The 17783-nt window shown below is 41.4% G+C and overlaps 1 protein-coding gene across 3 annotated transcripts in view; it reads right to left on the reverse strand.

Annotated features, from left to right (window-relative positions):
- Nedd9 (neural precursor cell expressed, developmentally down-regulated 9) overlaps positions 1-16465 on the reverse strand; it is a 160447-nt gene extending 143982 nt beyond the window's left edge. For all 3 annotated transcript variants that reach the window (XM_013036500.1, XM_013036501.1, XM_013036502.1), the window contains exon 1: positions 16289-16465. In XM_013036500.1, coding sequence (XP_012891954.1) covers positions 16289-16318 — 30 coding nt within the window. In that variant the 5' untranslated portion in view covers positions 16319-16465. The remainder of the gene's footprint in view (positions 1-16288) is intronic.
- Between the last annotated feature and the right edge of the window lie 1318 nt (positions 16466-17783).

The following is a 17783-nucleotide window of genomic DNA, read 5'->3' on the forward strand; positions in this document are numbered from 1 at the left end:
AAATGGCGTTTAAGTGGCTTGGTGACTTTTATGTAACTACTTGAAATAAGAAACAGCATCCGGAAAATAAACCCAGAGAACACTAACAAAATGTTTAAAGCGATTCCCTCTATTTTAGATCCTGCTTCTGTGATGGTGACACAGACTGTTTGCAAGAGAAAACAAAATACATGCTAATCAGGCAGGAAACAGAAGGCCTTCCTAACTCCTCCCTGGACAGTGAATTTGATTCTGCTAAGAACCTTTGCCCATTCCTAAATGATCCCTTCTATAAAGTCTGCCTACCTGAAATCTGTGGCAATGAGCAAAAACAGCCTTTTCTGCCTCTTTACCCAGAAAGCAATGTGGGTCTTTCCTCTGAAAGTGACATTTCAACAATTTAGGAGCAGTTGCTGGACTATTGCCTAACAAAAGCCAAACACCTTGTATCCTAAGTAGCAGAGATGCTGTCCTGCAAACCTATCATCTAGTGCAAACTAGACTGGAAAGCGTGGATGTGTATACTCTATTAAATTCCAGAATCAGTCAGATGCTGGTGGCTCTGTCCTGTAATCCTAACTATTTAGGAGGATAAAATCTGAGGATTGTGGTTCAAAGCTGTCCAGGCAGGAAAGTCTGTGAGACTCTTATCTCTAATTAACCACCAGAAACCCAGAAGTGGTGCTGTGGTTCAAAGTGGTAGAGTGCTAGCCTTGAGCAAAAGAGTTCAGGAACAGTGCCCAAGCCCTGAATTCAAGCTCCACTACTGACAAAAGAAAAAAGTTTTAGGATCTTTTTGCTGCTGCTGTGTTAAAATATTCTTGTTTCTGAAAACACTTCTGAGCATGTGATGAGAAAATATCGTGTTAGATAATAAGTACAAAGGAATATTTGGAAAATTTTTCTCTTTAGAAGCCATTTGGAAGGTCAAGTCACTCTTTGGTGGCAACTGGCATGTTTGGAGGTGGGAGGGAAAATGACCTTTATGCCACTCTTAATAATTGCCTCTTGTCCTATACATTTTTTGTTCTGTTTTTAAAAAATGTATGTGGTTGTATATGTGAGAGACTATGGTGATGGGGGAGAGGTGTTGCAAGAAGAGATTTAACACTACGCCTATAAAACCTAGAGAATACAAAATTTGAGAGAGGCCCAAGTCACACTTGTAAGCCAGAGAGAACGAGAAAGGCAGATTTACTGGGTCTAATCTCTAGGAGATTAGAAACAAACTACGACATTAAATAACTCTAGCCACATGATTCTTTCATAGCTCATTACACTTGTTTCCTTTTCTCACTAGACAAAGCGATTTGTGTAAGTGTCATGATCTGGCAGTGGGCTGACTTCAGTCATCCAGGAAACAGCCACCTACTCACTTAGGATACGTCATCAACCACCAAACTCAAAGATAAACCTCTTTAGTAAGTAGAAATCACTACCAGTTTGGTGTTAATGCAACAGAGAACATTATTGGACATTCACATGTATAAATTCTATGGGGGTGGAAATGACTAAGAGGTTTGGGAAATCTTCATTTATTGGAATGAACAGACAGTTGCATAGCAACTAAAAATGGTAATATTGAAATAAACTATGGCTCTAATACTCTTTCATTATAATTCATGACAATCTCTATAGACCATGTGCTTTAAATTTTTTTTGACTGAAAATACAAAGAAGTCTTTTATGCTCTTCCGCCATTTTAACTAAGATTGTTCTCAGTGGCTATCGTTAGTGAGTTAATTCCAGTGCAGATTGCTGTAGCCTAAGTGAATTGACTGGCACCACATTTTTCTAGGGCATATTTACAGCTAGCCATTGGGCATTTTGGCTGCCTGCTGATAGAACTGAAGCCCTGAAAACCTGGTGAAAGATCAGAAAATGTAACTCCATGATGGAAAAGAGACTGATTGACTGATTTCCATGTAAATCAGTGGGCAGAGGGAAGTTCTTTGTCATAAAAAAATTTTAAGCCTAAAAATGACACATAGTTGAATTCTTTCAAACATCCTGTAAAGATTTACTCCCTAGATCTTACAAAAAGAAATTCTTAGGGGTTTTTGGACACATGCTTTGAAAAATAATAGTTGTCAAGAAAGCATCCTCTCCTGAGTGGGAGAGAAAGATAGTCCAAAGTCTAAAATGCTCCCATGGGGGGCATTAAAGTAGTAGGCAATGAATATATTCTAAGAATAGGTTTAAACAATGAGCATTCTTCATTATAGTGTGATCTTGCACATAGCTTCAAGAAGCTGGAGTTCAACAGTTACACATTTAAAGGCCCCACCAATTGGTAACCTGAGAAACAAATATCCACCATCCCCATCGTCCAGTTGTGATTTGCAGAAGAATATTTTATTTGTGCTAAAACACAAATGAATAGATCATGGATTTTTTTTGTGGAGGGGGGTCAGACAGATGGAAGTTCAGAATCTAGTTGGCCATATTTGGTTCTGTAGTCATTCTAAATCTCTGTATTTCTGTTTCCACTTAATAAGAATGGGTAAAACCCTTTTAGGCTTTCCTAAGTGTGGAACAAAGTTAGAACCAAACAATGGATATATATTACTGCATCTACTATGACAACAATCTAAGGAGGAAGTGCATAGAAAGAGTTAATGGCAGGCCTGACTGCTGTCCTCAGAAAGGTCGGCTTGCAAGGCTAGAGCATGGCTAGAGAGTTCCTTCTATTCTAGCGCTAGAATGTCCCATGTCTTCATTGTGTGTGTGCAAACAATGTGGTTTTCATTGAACACCTGCTTTCCTTCTGAGAGTCCGACACTGTGCTTTGTGCTAGTATGGGGCTGCCTAAGGGAACAGCCCCAATCAAGCCCAGACAGTGAATTTCCAGTGAGCTCTCCTGGTAGACACCATTACATCCCGGTCATAGGCCCTTGCTGAAAGAGCCTCAAGTCCTACCCTGGGATAGGACTCTTAGTGGTTCAGGCCTGGTCTCCTCCATGTGCTTTTCCCTTTGTGAAGTTTGACTTGTAACAGAACTTCACTGTGGGTGTGACTTCATGCTGACTCCTGTGGGTCCCCCCACTGACTCACCGGACCAGATAGATGTACACTTAGGAATTCCTTCCCCATGGGGGCATTTGGCACTGTTATTATCTTCATTTTAAAGGTGATTCATAGAAAGGTTAAGAAGTTACCACAAGGCTGTATAGCAGGTCTTTGGCACAAGCAGAATTTGAACTTATAAGGAATGGTTCTGCAGCCAAAACTTCTTTCTAACCTTGCATGGAGATTCTACAATTAAGGCAATCTGACCTCCTCCTGCACTGGGTGGTTGTGAATCAACGGAGGTGTGTTTGTTCAAAATATGGTAGGTGCTCTCTCCCCTATTATTATATCCTTATGCGTAGCCCCAAATCCTCCCACCTACTAACAGAGAATCCATGTAGCATTTTCCAGAGTAACAAGCAAATGTCCTTCAGACTTTGTGATATCTTAGAGAAAAGTGAAAACAATGGTATGGGATTCTCCCTATTCCTTACCGATTCACATTTTACAATTCTGCCTGTTATGGTACCTTTTATATGTAAGACAAAGGGAACTTCTACATTTTCTCTTTCTTGGCCTGCTGGTTTCTACCTTGGCGAGCCCACTAGACATTGTAGGTGATCATGACAAGTACAGCAGGCTGGGCATTTAGAAATAACTGGGGCAGAAGTAGGAGATGGAAAGAGCAGTTTATAAGGAGCTCCTCTCACTACAGAGGCCACATCTTCTATTATTCATCTCCCTACTGAGAACACATTGCTTTGCATCAGAATTGACACTCTGTTAAAACTCTGCTTGCGGAAATTAGTATTTCTCAGTCACACACACCTTCTAGCCTTCTAGATAAAACAGAAACAACCTGTTTTTCTTTCCCCATGGAAGAAACCAAGTGATTCTAGCATTCCATAGGCCTATTCTTGAACTACTTTCAAAGAATAAAGGCAGCTTCTCCTTTGTTATATAAGTCATAACCGAGTAGATGAAGATATTCTACTTAGAGGTGAGCTGGCTAAAGCCCAGAGCCTCTGTGTAGTTGAATTAGAGGGAAATGGGGAGAATGAAAGATATCCCTGATTCAAAACCTCACTGGCTGCATCTACTTTTTAAAAAATTCCCTTCATTAGACAAGTAAACTTCCTTATTCACTCTATGAAATTAAAATGGAAATTGCAGGAGAATTATGGCTTGGAGTTACAGTCATTGAAAGCAAATTCTGCTATTTTTTTCTTCCTTGACAGAACTGGCATTTCAACTTCATGACTTGAGCTTGGTAAGCTAGAACACTACCACTTGAGCCACACTTCCATCCCTGCTTTTATTTTTTTGCTGGTTAATTAGAGATGGTGTCTCATGGACTTTTTAACCTAGGATGGCTTTGAATCATGATTCTCCAGATCTTGGCCTCCTTTGTGAGATTAGAGGTGTGAGCCACTAGCAACCGGCTTACATTCTAGTTTTAATAAAACAAAATTGAAAGGAACCTGTGGTTTATTAGGTGCTTGAGAAGAAGCCTCCATCTAAATAAGGTCTAAAACAGAAAGGAAGTCGGATTTAGGGAGAAGAGCTAAAGGCTCTAAAGAGTCACTTCACACATCTACTGGATAATCCTTGGCTTGTCAGTACCTTTATGACAATGTGTGAGGGGTGTCGAGAAAAACAAAGCCCTTCTGTCTTGAAATGAAATGCATTTGACTCTGAGGAAAGCCAGTGTCTTCATCCTCAAAGGCATGAATGGTGCCAGTACCCATTCAAGTACTCATGCGTCATTGGAAAGAGTCCTTAGCCCAAGGACCTGAGTTTGACCTGTCATTTGATCAGTGCCTGAATGTACGTGTACCTATGTTACTTCATCTATTCCACATCAATCTCTTTGATTTTATTGTCTCTAGAGTAAGGGATAGAATAAATACCCCCTGGGACCATGGCAAAAATTAAATGATATGCTAAGGGTGAATATGCTGAGTCATAAATTAATATTTCAACGTTGATTAATATTTTCACCTAATGATGATGCTTGCTAGCACCAGGGTTGAAAAGAAAAATCAAACACAAAATAGAATCCAATTTTCACTGATAGGGAACCTTAAGAAAGAAGGGCTACCCAAAGTGGAGAGCCCAATAAAACTAACTTACAAATAGAAAGACACTATAATGAACTTACTGCCTGATTGGTCAAAAATATCAGCCTCCACTATAACCATAATCTTTCCTCCTTAATTTGTCTGGCTAAAATCACACCCAGTGGTCTAAACATGCAGTGGACTTCTATTAAGATTTAGGTCAGAAGCCACTGGAAGAAGCCAATGGTTTAGTTCTGGGGATTAGAAAATGATAGACAGACCCTTACTGAGAGTTGCATAAGAATAACATTCCTTTGTATTGTGATCATCCTCACCAAGGAAATGTTTGAAATGTAGGCAGGGTAGAACTGAGTACCTGTTAAAGCTATTAAATAATTAAACTTTTGAAAACTTTAGCAGCACAAATATGTTTTAATATTCTTTATAGTGTTGGTAAGAATCTTGGAGAGAGCAAGTCTGACTCTCTCTGTCTGACTCAGTTCACTCCTAAATTGTTGCCATTCTGAAGGACCGGTCATACCTGCTGGCTTCATGTCTATTTGTTGAGAGATCCCCTCCACTCCCAGCCATCTTTTGAACTTCTGGTCCTTTCTTCATAAATGCAGCAGACTGGCATTAGGTTTACAGTCAGCTGCAATTCGCAAGTCTCTCAGCTTCTCTTAGAAGGACCTTGATTTTCAGCAGAAGTTTTTGTAATGGTTTCTGTCTGAGTTTTAACTCTTGGAGACTCTCTGTCAGTGATTCTCCACATGAATGATATTCTTCTGAACCACAATCATTTCCTCAATTTAGCTACTAGCTGTTTTAGCACCTTCTGTCTAGCTCCTCCTTACAAATAAAATCCTGCAGAGTGATGAGATTCTGGCCTTCTTGTGTAAACTCTTAGGAGTGAACAAGGCTGGGCCTTGGCTCTCACAGGGCTTCAAGGTGTTGTCTGGCGTAGTAAGCAAAAGCCTCAGAGTCCCAAGAACTCTGTTCACACTTATTTTTATGGGCAAGAAAGACTAAGTATTTGTCGAGGTCAAGCAGTTCAATCCCCAAGGGTCTGCTGGAATGTACTGTGGACAGTCTGACATTTAGTTCTTCTCCCTTCCCTTGGTCTCTAATCAGTGTTTCCAAGTGAAGAGAAAGAGATGAAGATAAAGGATGTGCAGAAACCCAAATAGAAAGACAAAGGGTTTAAACTTAAGAGACAAAGCAATGAGGCTTTATTTAATTACGAAATAGAATGACCATAATTGAATCTATCAACTATATTTATTCCCATGATTCCTCATTAGGGCAGAAAAGCAGGAGCCAATACGACAATGTTTTTCTAGCTTTAAAGGCACTTGAGAGGAGTTCAGTGGGTGAGGACTATTCCTGTCTTGGTCCCAGCACTCCTCAGCACACTGGAGGAAATCAGTAGATATTTGGTGACCAAAGGCTGATATGCTGGTTGGTCTAGATGAGAACAAAAGCTGACTATAAACATCCTCCTCTTGATGCTAATACCTGTGCCATTTGCTCTGGTTTATCACCTAGGTAACAAAATGTCACTGTGACTTTATTGTGGTCAAGCTGAATTGCACAGGATGGTTGAGTTTATTGCAGAAGCCAAGTGTCTAGTTTCATTTTGCTTTTCTATCCTCTTCTCATCTAGGATTTCATTTTCTTGTCAAATCTTTACTCTTTAGCTTCCTTACCCCTTTTAAAGTATTTTAAAAATTATGATTTTTATTAGAGCTATTCATGATCATATAACTATATAATACGGACTCTTCAATTACTCTCTTTTTTTTTTGGGGGGGGTCCAGTCATGGGGCCTGAACTCTGGGCCTGGGCGCTGTCCCTCAGCCCTTCAGCTCAAGGCTAGCGCTCTACCACTTGAGCCACAGCGCCACTTCTGGCTTTTTTCTTTTTGGTTATGTGGTGCTGAGGAATCAAACTCAGGGCCTCATGCATGCAAGGCAAGCGCTCTACCACTGAGCCACCTTCCCAGCCCCTTCAATTACTCTTTCTTATCACTCCTTTTTGTTATTAAAAATGTTTCATTCTGTTTTCATGTACACACACATACATATACTTATATATATGGTACTTTGATCATATTACCTGTCCCTATCACCCTCCACTCATCTCCGACTTTTTTTAATCTTCTTCCCAGAATCCCTTTTTTACATTCATATCCTCATTTTTGTTTGTTTTGACTTGTTTAGATTTAGATTTCCCATATGAGAGAAAATATGTAATACTTATCTTGTCTCTTTATGTGTGGCTGACCTTGCTTTCACACAATGTCATCCAGTCCCATCCATTTTCTGGCAAAGATAGCTCTTCCTCTTCTATGATGAAGGCTTATTCCTTATCTTCCTCCTCCTCCTACCAGGCAACATGAGCTGGGTGCTTAATGTGCCAGATACAGGCAGGCTGCTTTGTGTCTATTGACTGTCTATGAAATCAGAAATGTCAATGGACTCATAAAACCTTCAAATCTACCCAGGGAGGTAGGTCTCCCTTGTGTAGATGCAAAAGTACAGATGCTCAGAACATAAGGGGGGAATCTGAATCCAGGGCCGGGATTTGAACCCAGGCAGCTGATCCACAGCCACTTTCTAATCACTCTGCTAGTTTTTCCAGCTTACTTGGATCTGCCATTTCCTGAGCTCCCATGACCACACCTCTACCTTCCATTTTTGTTGTTCCTAATTGCTTTGTGATGCTTTCCATATTGCAGGGAAAGACTGTAGGCATGCTAACTCCTTTCCACATTTCCTAGGAAATCTTTCCACTTTTCTGTTTAGTTTTGGCAATCGTTTGTTTTAAAGTGGACTAGAGAAGCAAACAAGCCAAAGCAAAAGCGAATTGGGAGATAAGCTTTGTGAAGAGGGAAATATTATTTATTTTCCCTTGAGATTATCCTAAATATGCATTCCCTATTCCCCCACCCACTGCTGAATCTACCACACATTAGCAAATGTACAGAAGTACACACCTCATACACACACAAAACGGTGTGGTGTTAAAAGACATATACCTGAGCAAGCTAATCAAAAAGCAACATAAACTCATTTGAAAATATCCGAAGACAGACAATGTCCACTATGGAGAGTTATCTTTCCTTTTGTGATAATCTTAGCTCAAGAGATAAAACACCTTTGAAAGTTAAATATTTTACTGACTGTATTGCTCTACATTTTTATTTCATTAGAAGATAGTTGGAAATTATGCATGTCTTTTTTTACCAAAAGGAAAAAAAAAAACAACTTGGGCCGACATGGTATATCTTAATTGCCTTTGTTTGGAATACAACTTTCTCTATCTTGGTGTAGTGGTCTTCTTCATTCCTTTTTTTTTTTTAAACAGTAACATAATATCCCAGTGTGGATTGTCAAAATATACTTCTTATTAGTGTCTCTATGTAGACATTCAGATTCTGTTGACATCTTCATATTCTACACAACTGTTTCACACAGCCCTAAAAGAGAGAAACCTGGGCTAGGTTAAATTCCAATGGGGAACGTTAGCTCAAGTTTTTCTCCTATGTTGTTATGAAAGGAATTACTCAGCAGGGAGAAAACACAACATAAAAGATAGCAAACTAGCCGGACACCATTGGCTCATGCCTGTTATTCTAGCTATTCTGGAGGCTGAATTCGGAGGATCGTGGTTTGAAGCCAGTCTGGGCAGGAAGCTCCACGAGACCTTATCTCCAATTAACCACCAGAAAACAGGAAGAGGAGCTGTGGCTCAAAGTGGTAGAGCATTAGCCTTGAGCTCAGGTACAGTGCCCAGGCCCTGAGTTCAGGCCCCATGACTGATAAAAAATGAAAAAAAAAAGATAACAAACCTTCTCTGAGTCCTCAGGGAGTATTGTCGGAAATGTTAAATAATACAAAGGATCCTTTTTCTCTCTGCCACACAATTGAGCATATAGACACATTTTCCCACTAAATTGTCCTCACAGGAGCCCACAAGACCAGTCCCTGAATCCCAGGCCAGCTTAAAGTGAGACTGTATGAAATATTATCACAGTTTTCCTATGGCTAAAAGCAGCAGCCAGTAATATTTTCTCTGAAAAGTGCTTAGGCCAAAAATATTCTTTGCTCTACTATGTCCAGTAGAACTCTGTTTCTATCAGGTTGTTACTCTAACACGGGAGCAGAGCCAAGCTTGCTTTCCTGAGGATAAGTCTGTCTTGGTTGTATCATGTATGGGGCAGGAGGGAGGGAGTTGCCTACCTCTCAAAGCTACTCCAGGCCTCTGCCCTCAGGTCCAGGCTGCACCCCTCCTCACCCCTAGACTGCATTCTAGCCAGAAGGATGGCCTTGCAAGCTCCCCAAGGTATAACCATCCTTCCTTCCCTCACCACCAACTGGCTGTCCTCTTCTGAGCAGGGAACCTTCACCCCTGCTTCATAGCTCCAGTGCCTAACACTCATTCGTGTGCCCATCCATCCATCCACCCATCCATTCATTTGATGGATTTGATGAGCATACCAGACATATAGGGAGGAACAAAACAGAGTCTAGTTACCACAAAGCTCATGGTCCAAGGGAGGAAAGAGGCCACAGCCAATTTACAGACAGTTACTGTGTCAGTTGGTATGAAGTTTAGACATATAGGAGAGTATGTGGGGTGGAGACATGGCCATAACATGGGAAGGAGAGCTTACAACAGTAAGGTTCCAAGAGGAAGGGAAGCGAGCATACAGGCATCCCCAGAAGGTCCTTCCAGGTAATAGATACTAAAAGTGCTAAAGTCCTGATTAGGCATGCTTGGAGTCTTTTGAAGGACCTGAGAAGAGGCCATTTAGCTCTTTCTTTAACAAAAGACTTTGTTTCTTTAGAACTTTTTTTTAAGGCTCATTGCAAAATTGATGGGAAGGTACAAAGATTTCCCATGTACCTCCTACGGGCCAGGCACAGCTGATAAAATGTTTGTTGCCAATGAAGGGACCCTACATTGGCACGCAGCTGGCACCCCAAGGCTCCTCTTTACACTAGGCTACAGACTTAGGGTTGAATAGATGTGTATGGATGTGTCCACCATGATAGTAGTACCATCCCTCCCCCACCCTAGCTATTGACCACTGCTGAGCTTTGAATGTTCATGCAGTTTTGCTTTTTCTAGAATGTCATATATTTGGGATCATAAAGGATGTAGCCTTTTTAATGTTGCCTATTTTACTTAGCAATATATCAATATACTTTTTAAATGTATTCTTTGTTTTGGAAACATACACTGTCTTCTTGAGAAGAGAGGTTATATATTGGAGGCATATATATATATATATATGTATATTGGATGTATAATTATACATCCTATGTAAAATTCCACTCTGAAGTACACCAGTATTTCACACTACACAGTATGCCTGCCTGTGGTACTAAAATTTTGTGCTAGTCTACAATACCAACAGGATGAACTTGCAAGAATGAAAGAATGTTTCACCATTACAGTCTAGGATTAGTTCATCCACTGGCTTGAGCCCTGCGTTGAAGAACACCTCATAGAAGGAGCCGGGGACAGAGCAAAATCACTCACCTCAAGGGCAAGAAACAAGAGGAAGAAGTACTTGGGGTCCCAATATCCCCTTGAAGGGCATCTACAGTGGCCTAACTTCCTTTTCAGTAGGCCTCACTTCCTAAAGGCCTGCTACCTCTCAAGGGCAGTGTGGCTGCCTTAAACCCATGAAGCTTTGAGAGATACTTACTACAAACCACTTACTAACAATAGATGTGATGACCTGTAGCTTATGACACTCACATATTCTGATAAAGGCTAGTGTTCTTTTACTACAGTCTGATGCCTGTGGTCATGTGGATTAGTTAACAGCAAGCTGGCACAGGAACACTCGTTTTATGAAAACTGATTCTCGGCTCTGAACAGGAGCTACTGCCTTCATTTCTGCTGCCTTTCCTTTCTACAGACAAGAAGCCCAAAACACAGTAGAAAAGTGACAGACAAACAACACAATCAAACACTGCCTAGCCATGTCACTGTTTTCACAAAACAATCCTACAATCATAGCATTTCCGAATGAGCCAATCAGTTACATTATTGACCAGAATCCTCTCTCTTGCCAAGACCCTACAGATAAAAGAACAGACCAATGATCTAGCACCTGGAATCAGCTCTTGCTGTTCACTTTTCTACATGGGTTGGGAGAACAAGCTCCATTATTTCCTCAGCAATAAATTTCTTTCTTTCTTTCTTTCTTTTTTGGCAGTACCGGTGTTTGAACTCAGGGCCTTGCATTTACTAGATAGGTGCTATACCACTTAAACCATACCTTTAACCCTTTTTGCTTTAGTTATTTTCCAGATAGGATCTCATGCTTTTTTGCCCAGGGACTGGCCTTTGACTTTGATCTTCCTATCACCCCCTCCCAAGTAGCTGGCATTACAGATGTGAGCTACTACACCTGGCAGCATTCATTTCTTCTGAGCTGTAAACACCTGCATGAGGAAGAGGTACTTGTGTTGAGAGGGCTGGCTCCCCCAGGCTTCCCAGGGTGATACTGGTCCTCAATAGTTTCACTTCCTCTAAAGATTTCCACTCACTATGAGTGAGGTTGTGGGTGGGGAATTCCAAGGGAATGGAAATGAGTTGAAAAGGTTGCTAGAGGTTCACTGACACTCCAGTTAGATGACGGGAAGCTACTCAGATTTGGGCTGTAAGAAAAGACATAGGTGAACACTAGAGGATGTCTGGTACTTCTTAGGATGGAACAGAGGGAGTCACACTGGTGGAGACCCATGTGCTGGTCTGGAGGCTGACCATTCTCCAAATGAAGTATTCACATAGATTGCTTCACCAAGGGTTTATGCACTAGAAAAAGTGCATAAGATAAAAACCTTAATTCCTTCAGACAGCATGAGCTGGCCAGGCCTAACTTTTACCTCTTTAGGCTGATATCAGAGGGGAGGAGTAGACCCTCCCTGAGCCATTGAAGAAAGAGCAGGGATATCAAAATATAGATTCTAAAGGCCATTAATGCTGGAGAAGCAGGGAAGTCGCATGCGCTATAATGTTTCAGCAGCAGGTCACGTATACAATGGTGGTTCTCTAAGATGAAAATGGAACTGACATTTCCTATTCCTAGTGACATCATAGCTGTCATGACATCATACATTATAGCACAACAGCCTACCATGGTGCCAGTCAGACCAAAACATAGAAAACCCAGTAATAAAGGACAGCATGGCCGCTCTATGTGTTTAATGTGCTTCTTATTGTTATTCAAAAGGGTGCTTCTTCTCTACAGTGAACCGTGTGCTGGGTGTGTGACACAAGCAAGCTCCCTTTTCCCTGTTTGCACTGCATCTCCAGAGTAGATCAAGAGATTTGACAAGATTTACTTGATGGCACTTGGTTTAATTTGCCTTGCTCACCATGGCCCTAGGAGTAATGAGCTTTAACAAGTGTGTTCATGCACACACACACACACCACACACACACACACACACACACACAGTCTAGGGTTTGTTTAAATGTACTTCAAGATCATTCATCTCAGCTTGGCTCCCCCCCCCCCACAAAGATTCTGACACAGGATTTGAGGGCATGTAGCTTAAGAAATGGTTTCAAGAAACATTGTTGGAGATGGGGGTTCAGAAGTAAAGGAAGCTATATCAACATGGAGATTGCTCCCATGTGGACGCTTTGGACAAGGTGATGCATAGGCCTCACAGCTACTCCCTTCATGACTAAGGGCACTGGGGGTTCATCCGGAGCATCTTTAATTGCCTCTTCACTAACCACACTTGGCCCTGCCCGGCCTGAAGAAGACCTGGAGGGAAGAAGACGTAGGCAGGGCAGGACTGCTTCCACACGCCCCTTCTCTGCAAGATGCTGACAGCACAGATGATCAAATCTCATAACTTTACCATCATCTGTCAGTGGGGGTGGTTTCCCTTATTTACATAAACAGGACAAGGAGCAATGAGGGTCATTATTTGACAAAGTCACATCTCCTGGTTACTCTTTCCTAATCTTTTACTTCTTCCTCCCTCCCTCCCTCCCTCCTTCCTTCCTTCCTTCTTTCCTGTCTTCCTCTCTTTTTTGTTTTGTTTCTATGATTTGAACTCAGTGCCTTGCACTTACTAGGCAAGTACTGGAGCACTTGAGCCACACCCCAAGTCTTTTTTTTTTTTTGGCTTTAGTTTATTTTCCAGGTAGGTTTTTGTGGTTTGTTTTGCCAGAGTTGGCTGCAAACTGCCATCCTTTCCTGTCCCCCTCCCACATAGCTGGGACTACACCCACCTCCAGCATGCTCATTTAAAAAAATACTGAGATGCAATTCATTTAATATAAAAGTAGCCATTTAAAAAAGAGCAATTCAGTGACAAGCAGTATGTTTACAGTGCTATACAACCATCACCTCTATCTTCTTCAGAAGCATTTTTTTGTGGCTATCTGCTTTCATTTATTTATTTTTGTAAAGCTACTGTACAGAGGGGTTACAGTGACATGAGTAAGGCAATGAGTACATTTCCTATTGAGCATTGTTATCTCCCTCAAAAAAGGAAAATTCTTACTAGTTGCTCCCCATTGTGCCCTGTTCCCAGCCCCTGGTAGCTACCAATCTGCTTTCTGTTTTAGAGAGTTCATATCAATGGGATCATATCACCTTCTGGGACAGGATCCTTTTGCTTACTCTACTTGCTTTCTAGGTTTATGCATGTAATAATGTGTATCACCCCTTCACTCCTTTTGATGGCTGAAGGCTGCTTCATTATATGGATATTCCATCATTTGTTGATCCATTCCTCTGTTCCTAGCATTTAAGCTGTTTATACGCTTTGGCTATTGTGAGCAGTGTTGCTATGCAGATAAGTGTACATGTACTTGAATCTATGTTTTTAATTCTTTTGCATATACAGGTGTCCCTTGGTATGCATGGGAGATTTGTGCCATAACCCAAGTCTGAAAGTACTCAAGTCCCTTATATAGAGTGGTATACATTTTCATAAAGCCTTTGAACATCCTCCTGTATACTTTAAATCATCACCAGATGACTTTAACAGTAAATTCAATGCAAATGCTCTGTGAGTTGTTATATACTGTGCTGTTTAGAAGACAAAGTCAAGAAAATATATATATATATATATTCATCATGGAAACAATTTTCCCTGAAATGTCTCTCTCCCTGCATTCCTTCCTTCCTCCCTCTATCCCTTTGTCTCTTCTTCCCCATCTCCCTCCTTCCCTCACTTTCCTCCTTCTTTTCTTTCTTTCTCTCTCTCTCTCTTTTAAGGATAGTCTTGAATTCTTAGGCTCAAGCAATCCTCCTGTCTCAGCCTCCCAATAGCTGGACAGATAAGTGCATACCATTGCATCTAGAGTTTCCACTAATATTTTTGATCCAAGGTGGGTGAATCTGCAGGTGTGAAGCCCAGATATAAATACATACCTACAAAGAATAAGACTGAAATGTATGGGGCATATGTTAGTGCAGCGTTTAACTTTTAAAGAAATTACCTAGATTTATGGGGGAGTTCATTCTCCTCTCCCTCTAAATATTAACATGACTTGAAATTCTATTATTCTAAACTGCCTCCTCCTTCCTCATTTATATTCTACCTCCATTTGTAAGGGTGTCTCCCTCTCCCCGCGAAGAGGAGGAAGGCTGAAGCAATAGTAACTTTAACCCATGGAGAAGGCACCCTCCTCATGTAAATCTGTACTATAAAATCAACTAAAAGGGAAGGCTCTTTCTGCAGTTCAGGCTGGTATATAAACTTCAATCAGGCAGCGATGTCTTTGAGTCGCAGAATTTTATGTATCTGTGTAATTAACTTCTCCTTGAGTAATCTTTCTCAAGTCTATTTAATTCATAGTCCAGTCAGGAATTTTTCCTTCCCCGTATTAATTGATTAATGTCTGTCTCTATCTTGAACCAAGTGCAAGCAGGGAGGGGACAAGGCAATGGCTGGTTTTGTTCCCTTTTTGTAGTTTTTGACTTACAAAGTGACTGCTTCCAGATGCGTACTCCCTAGATAGCTGTTAAATAAATTAACTCATTAATGAGAAATGATAGGACTGGTTTAATATTCTTCCCTTCCCACAGATCACTTTTCACCTTCAGATGGTAGTGTTCTTGAAAATAACTAAGGAAATAGGAGCAAGGAGGAGCCCCATTTGGCTGGGTCCCAGAGTTCTGTCAAGGACAATTGGTCCTCATTCTCAGTTATGGATGGAAAATCCACTTCTGTGGGGGGTGGCGGGGGTGAGGGGATGATCAAAGAAGGAGTGAAAAAAGACTAGAGCACCTATTTTCATTGTCCCTGTAGCACAGGGACAGGTCTTGTCAGTCCCTCAAATTATGCACTCTCTGTTGGAAGTAATTTCATCAAGGAAAAGGATTTATGCCAAACTCATTGTGGAAAGAAGGTAATTAAATGAATCAATACATTAAATGAATAAATACACATTGAGAAAAGTCAAGATGGAGCAGTTAGGATGTAGCCTGGCATGGTCAGGCAGAACAGTACAATTTGTCCCCAGTCCCTTAGAGGTGGTGCTAATGCTAGGTTCTTTTTTTTTTTAATTTTTTGCCTGTCCCAGGGCTTGAACTCTGTACCTGGGCTCTATCCCTGAGCTTCTTTGGCTCAAGGCTAGCACTCACTACTTGAGCCGCAGAGCCATTGCTGGCGAGTCTCACAGACTTTCTTTCCCGGCGTGGCTTCAGACCATGATCCTCAAATCTCAGCCTCCTGAGTAGCTACGGTGATCTTTGGGAGCCACCAGCATCGGGCAATACCAGATTCTTTGTAGAGCTGGGAACATGCACACAAAGTCACCAGTTTTGAGCTCCCCCGGGCTCCCACCAACAAGGAATCTGACCCAGAGATAGAAAAATACTTGGGTGTGAAAGACTGTAACCCACATCTTGAGGTACTGAAATAGTTTAAGTGAAGGAAAAGCTTAACTCCTACAGGCTGGGAGGGAAGCAGGAAGAGGGTGGAGCATTTAATCCACGCCAGAAGCACCTACACCAGATGATTTAACAGTGGAAGTTATGGGGAGTTTTCATTAAGTTCCATTTGAACCAGTTTCTCCAAAGGAGAGCTAGAGTTTCTCTATCCTACTTCAGCACATGTTGAACCCTTCTAGCCCCAGTTAAGAGGTAGTGTTAATGGTGGGGACATCTCTAGATGTCTGACCCAACTAGGAAGTAAGTCTGAGAGAGACTTTGCCCTCACCCCAGGCCACAACAAGTGGCTGCAACTCACCAAAAGGCAGAACCACAGTGGATGGACCATCTCGTGTTCCTGGTTTTTTGGCTGTCTCTCTGGGCAGTGAGAATGGGAGGTGACAGATAGTCTTACTGCATCATTATGCTTGTCTTTCTCTTCTGAAAGCAACTGCAAGTTCTTCTGAGCACAGAAACCGCACCCTTACTGTGTGAGTGGCTGTGGATGTGTGGGGTTTTCCTTCCTGTTTCTGAGGTGATGTTGTCTCACTTAATTTCCTCCCTGTGCTTCTTCTGTTGTTTGGGGTGTGTGTGTGTGTGTGTGTGTGTGTGTGTGTGTGTGTGTGTGTGTGTGTGTGTGTGTGTGTTTCTCTGTCAGACTTTCTGATAGGCTAAAGATGCTTTGCAGTTTATGAACAGTTAAGAAATTTAGTACATATGGGTCTCGTTTGCTACATTTATAAAGATGGTTGATCTTTAAAATAGTAAAGATGAAGTCTTGTTGACATGTCTTTTTTCCTCAGTAGTCTAAACTCCTTTCTGGGCTGCTTCAAGACAAAATATAGGGCATTTGAAAGCCAACTGAATTGGGATTTTTATTTTGTTGATGGACCCAATTTGTTGCAAAGGATTCTAATACAGATGGGCATGAAACATTCTTTTATATGACAAGTACTTACTGAGCTTGCTCACTGGAATAGGCACCATGGTAGGAGCTGGAGAAGCTTAGATTTGTGTGCATAGAAGGGAATTTGAAAACCACTTAGCCCCAAATCCTCTGGACAAGCCTTGAGAGGAACCATGTGGATTTGCACTTTCTGCCTTCCTCATTTTAGCTTCCTCCTCTGTACAATGGGGACAATCACAGGAGTGTTATGAAAAATAAATGAGTCCATGTCTGGAGCAAATAAAACAAGCACAATCGCAAGGTTTTCAATTATTACCAGAGGCGAATCTGTATTATTATTGGCTGAGATCTTTGCTTCTTCCCTTGCTGTCCCTACTCTTAGCTGGGGCCTGGCAAATGACTTGGGGACATAGTGGGTTGAGAAGAGAGATGGTTAGAAAAGAGAAGGCTTCTGAACAGGCACACATGGTGCTTGAGAGTCCTACACAACTCCAGCTTGCTCCTTCAAGAGCATGCAGGACAAGGAGAGTGTTTCTTTTTACTTTATCATAGTCATCCCTTGTCTGCTGCATTCTTGTGACATGTATTTATTTATTTGTTTATTGTAGTGCTAGGGATTGAATCCAGGGCCTTGAGCATGCAAGCATACATTTTGCCACAAAGCTATATCCCCAGTACTTAGTTTTGTATTGTTTCCATTTCTTATATGACTTCATTGAAATCTAGATCCATGTCTTTTATCTCCAAACACTTGAGCTGCCATAGATCTTGTGAAAGTATACTCTACCCCTCAAAAGATAGCACCCGAACAAACAAAGAAATAAATGATGGCTGGACACCGGTGTCTCATCCTGTAATTCTATTTACTCAGGAGGCTGAGATCTGAGGATCCCAGTTGGAAGCCAGT

This window comes from Dipodomys ordii, unplaced genomic scaffold (genome assembly GCF_000151885.1).
Source record: "Dipodomys ordii isolate 6190 unplaced genomic scaffold, Dord_2.0 Scaffold296, whole genome shotgun sequence".
Lineage (NCBI taxonomy): Eukaryota > Metazoa > Chordata > Mammalia > Rodentia > Heteromyidae > Dipodomys > Dipodomys ordii.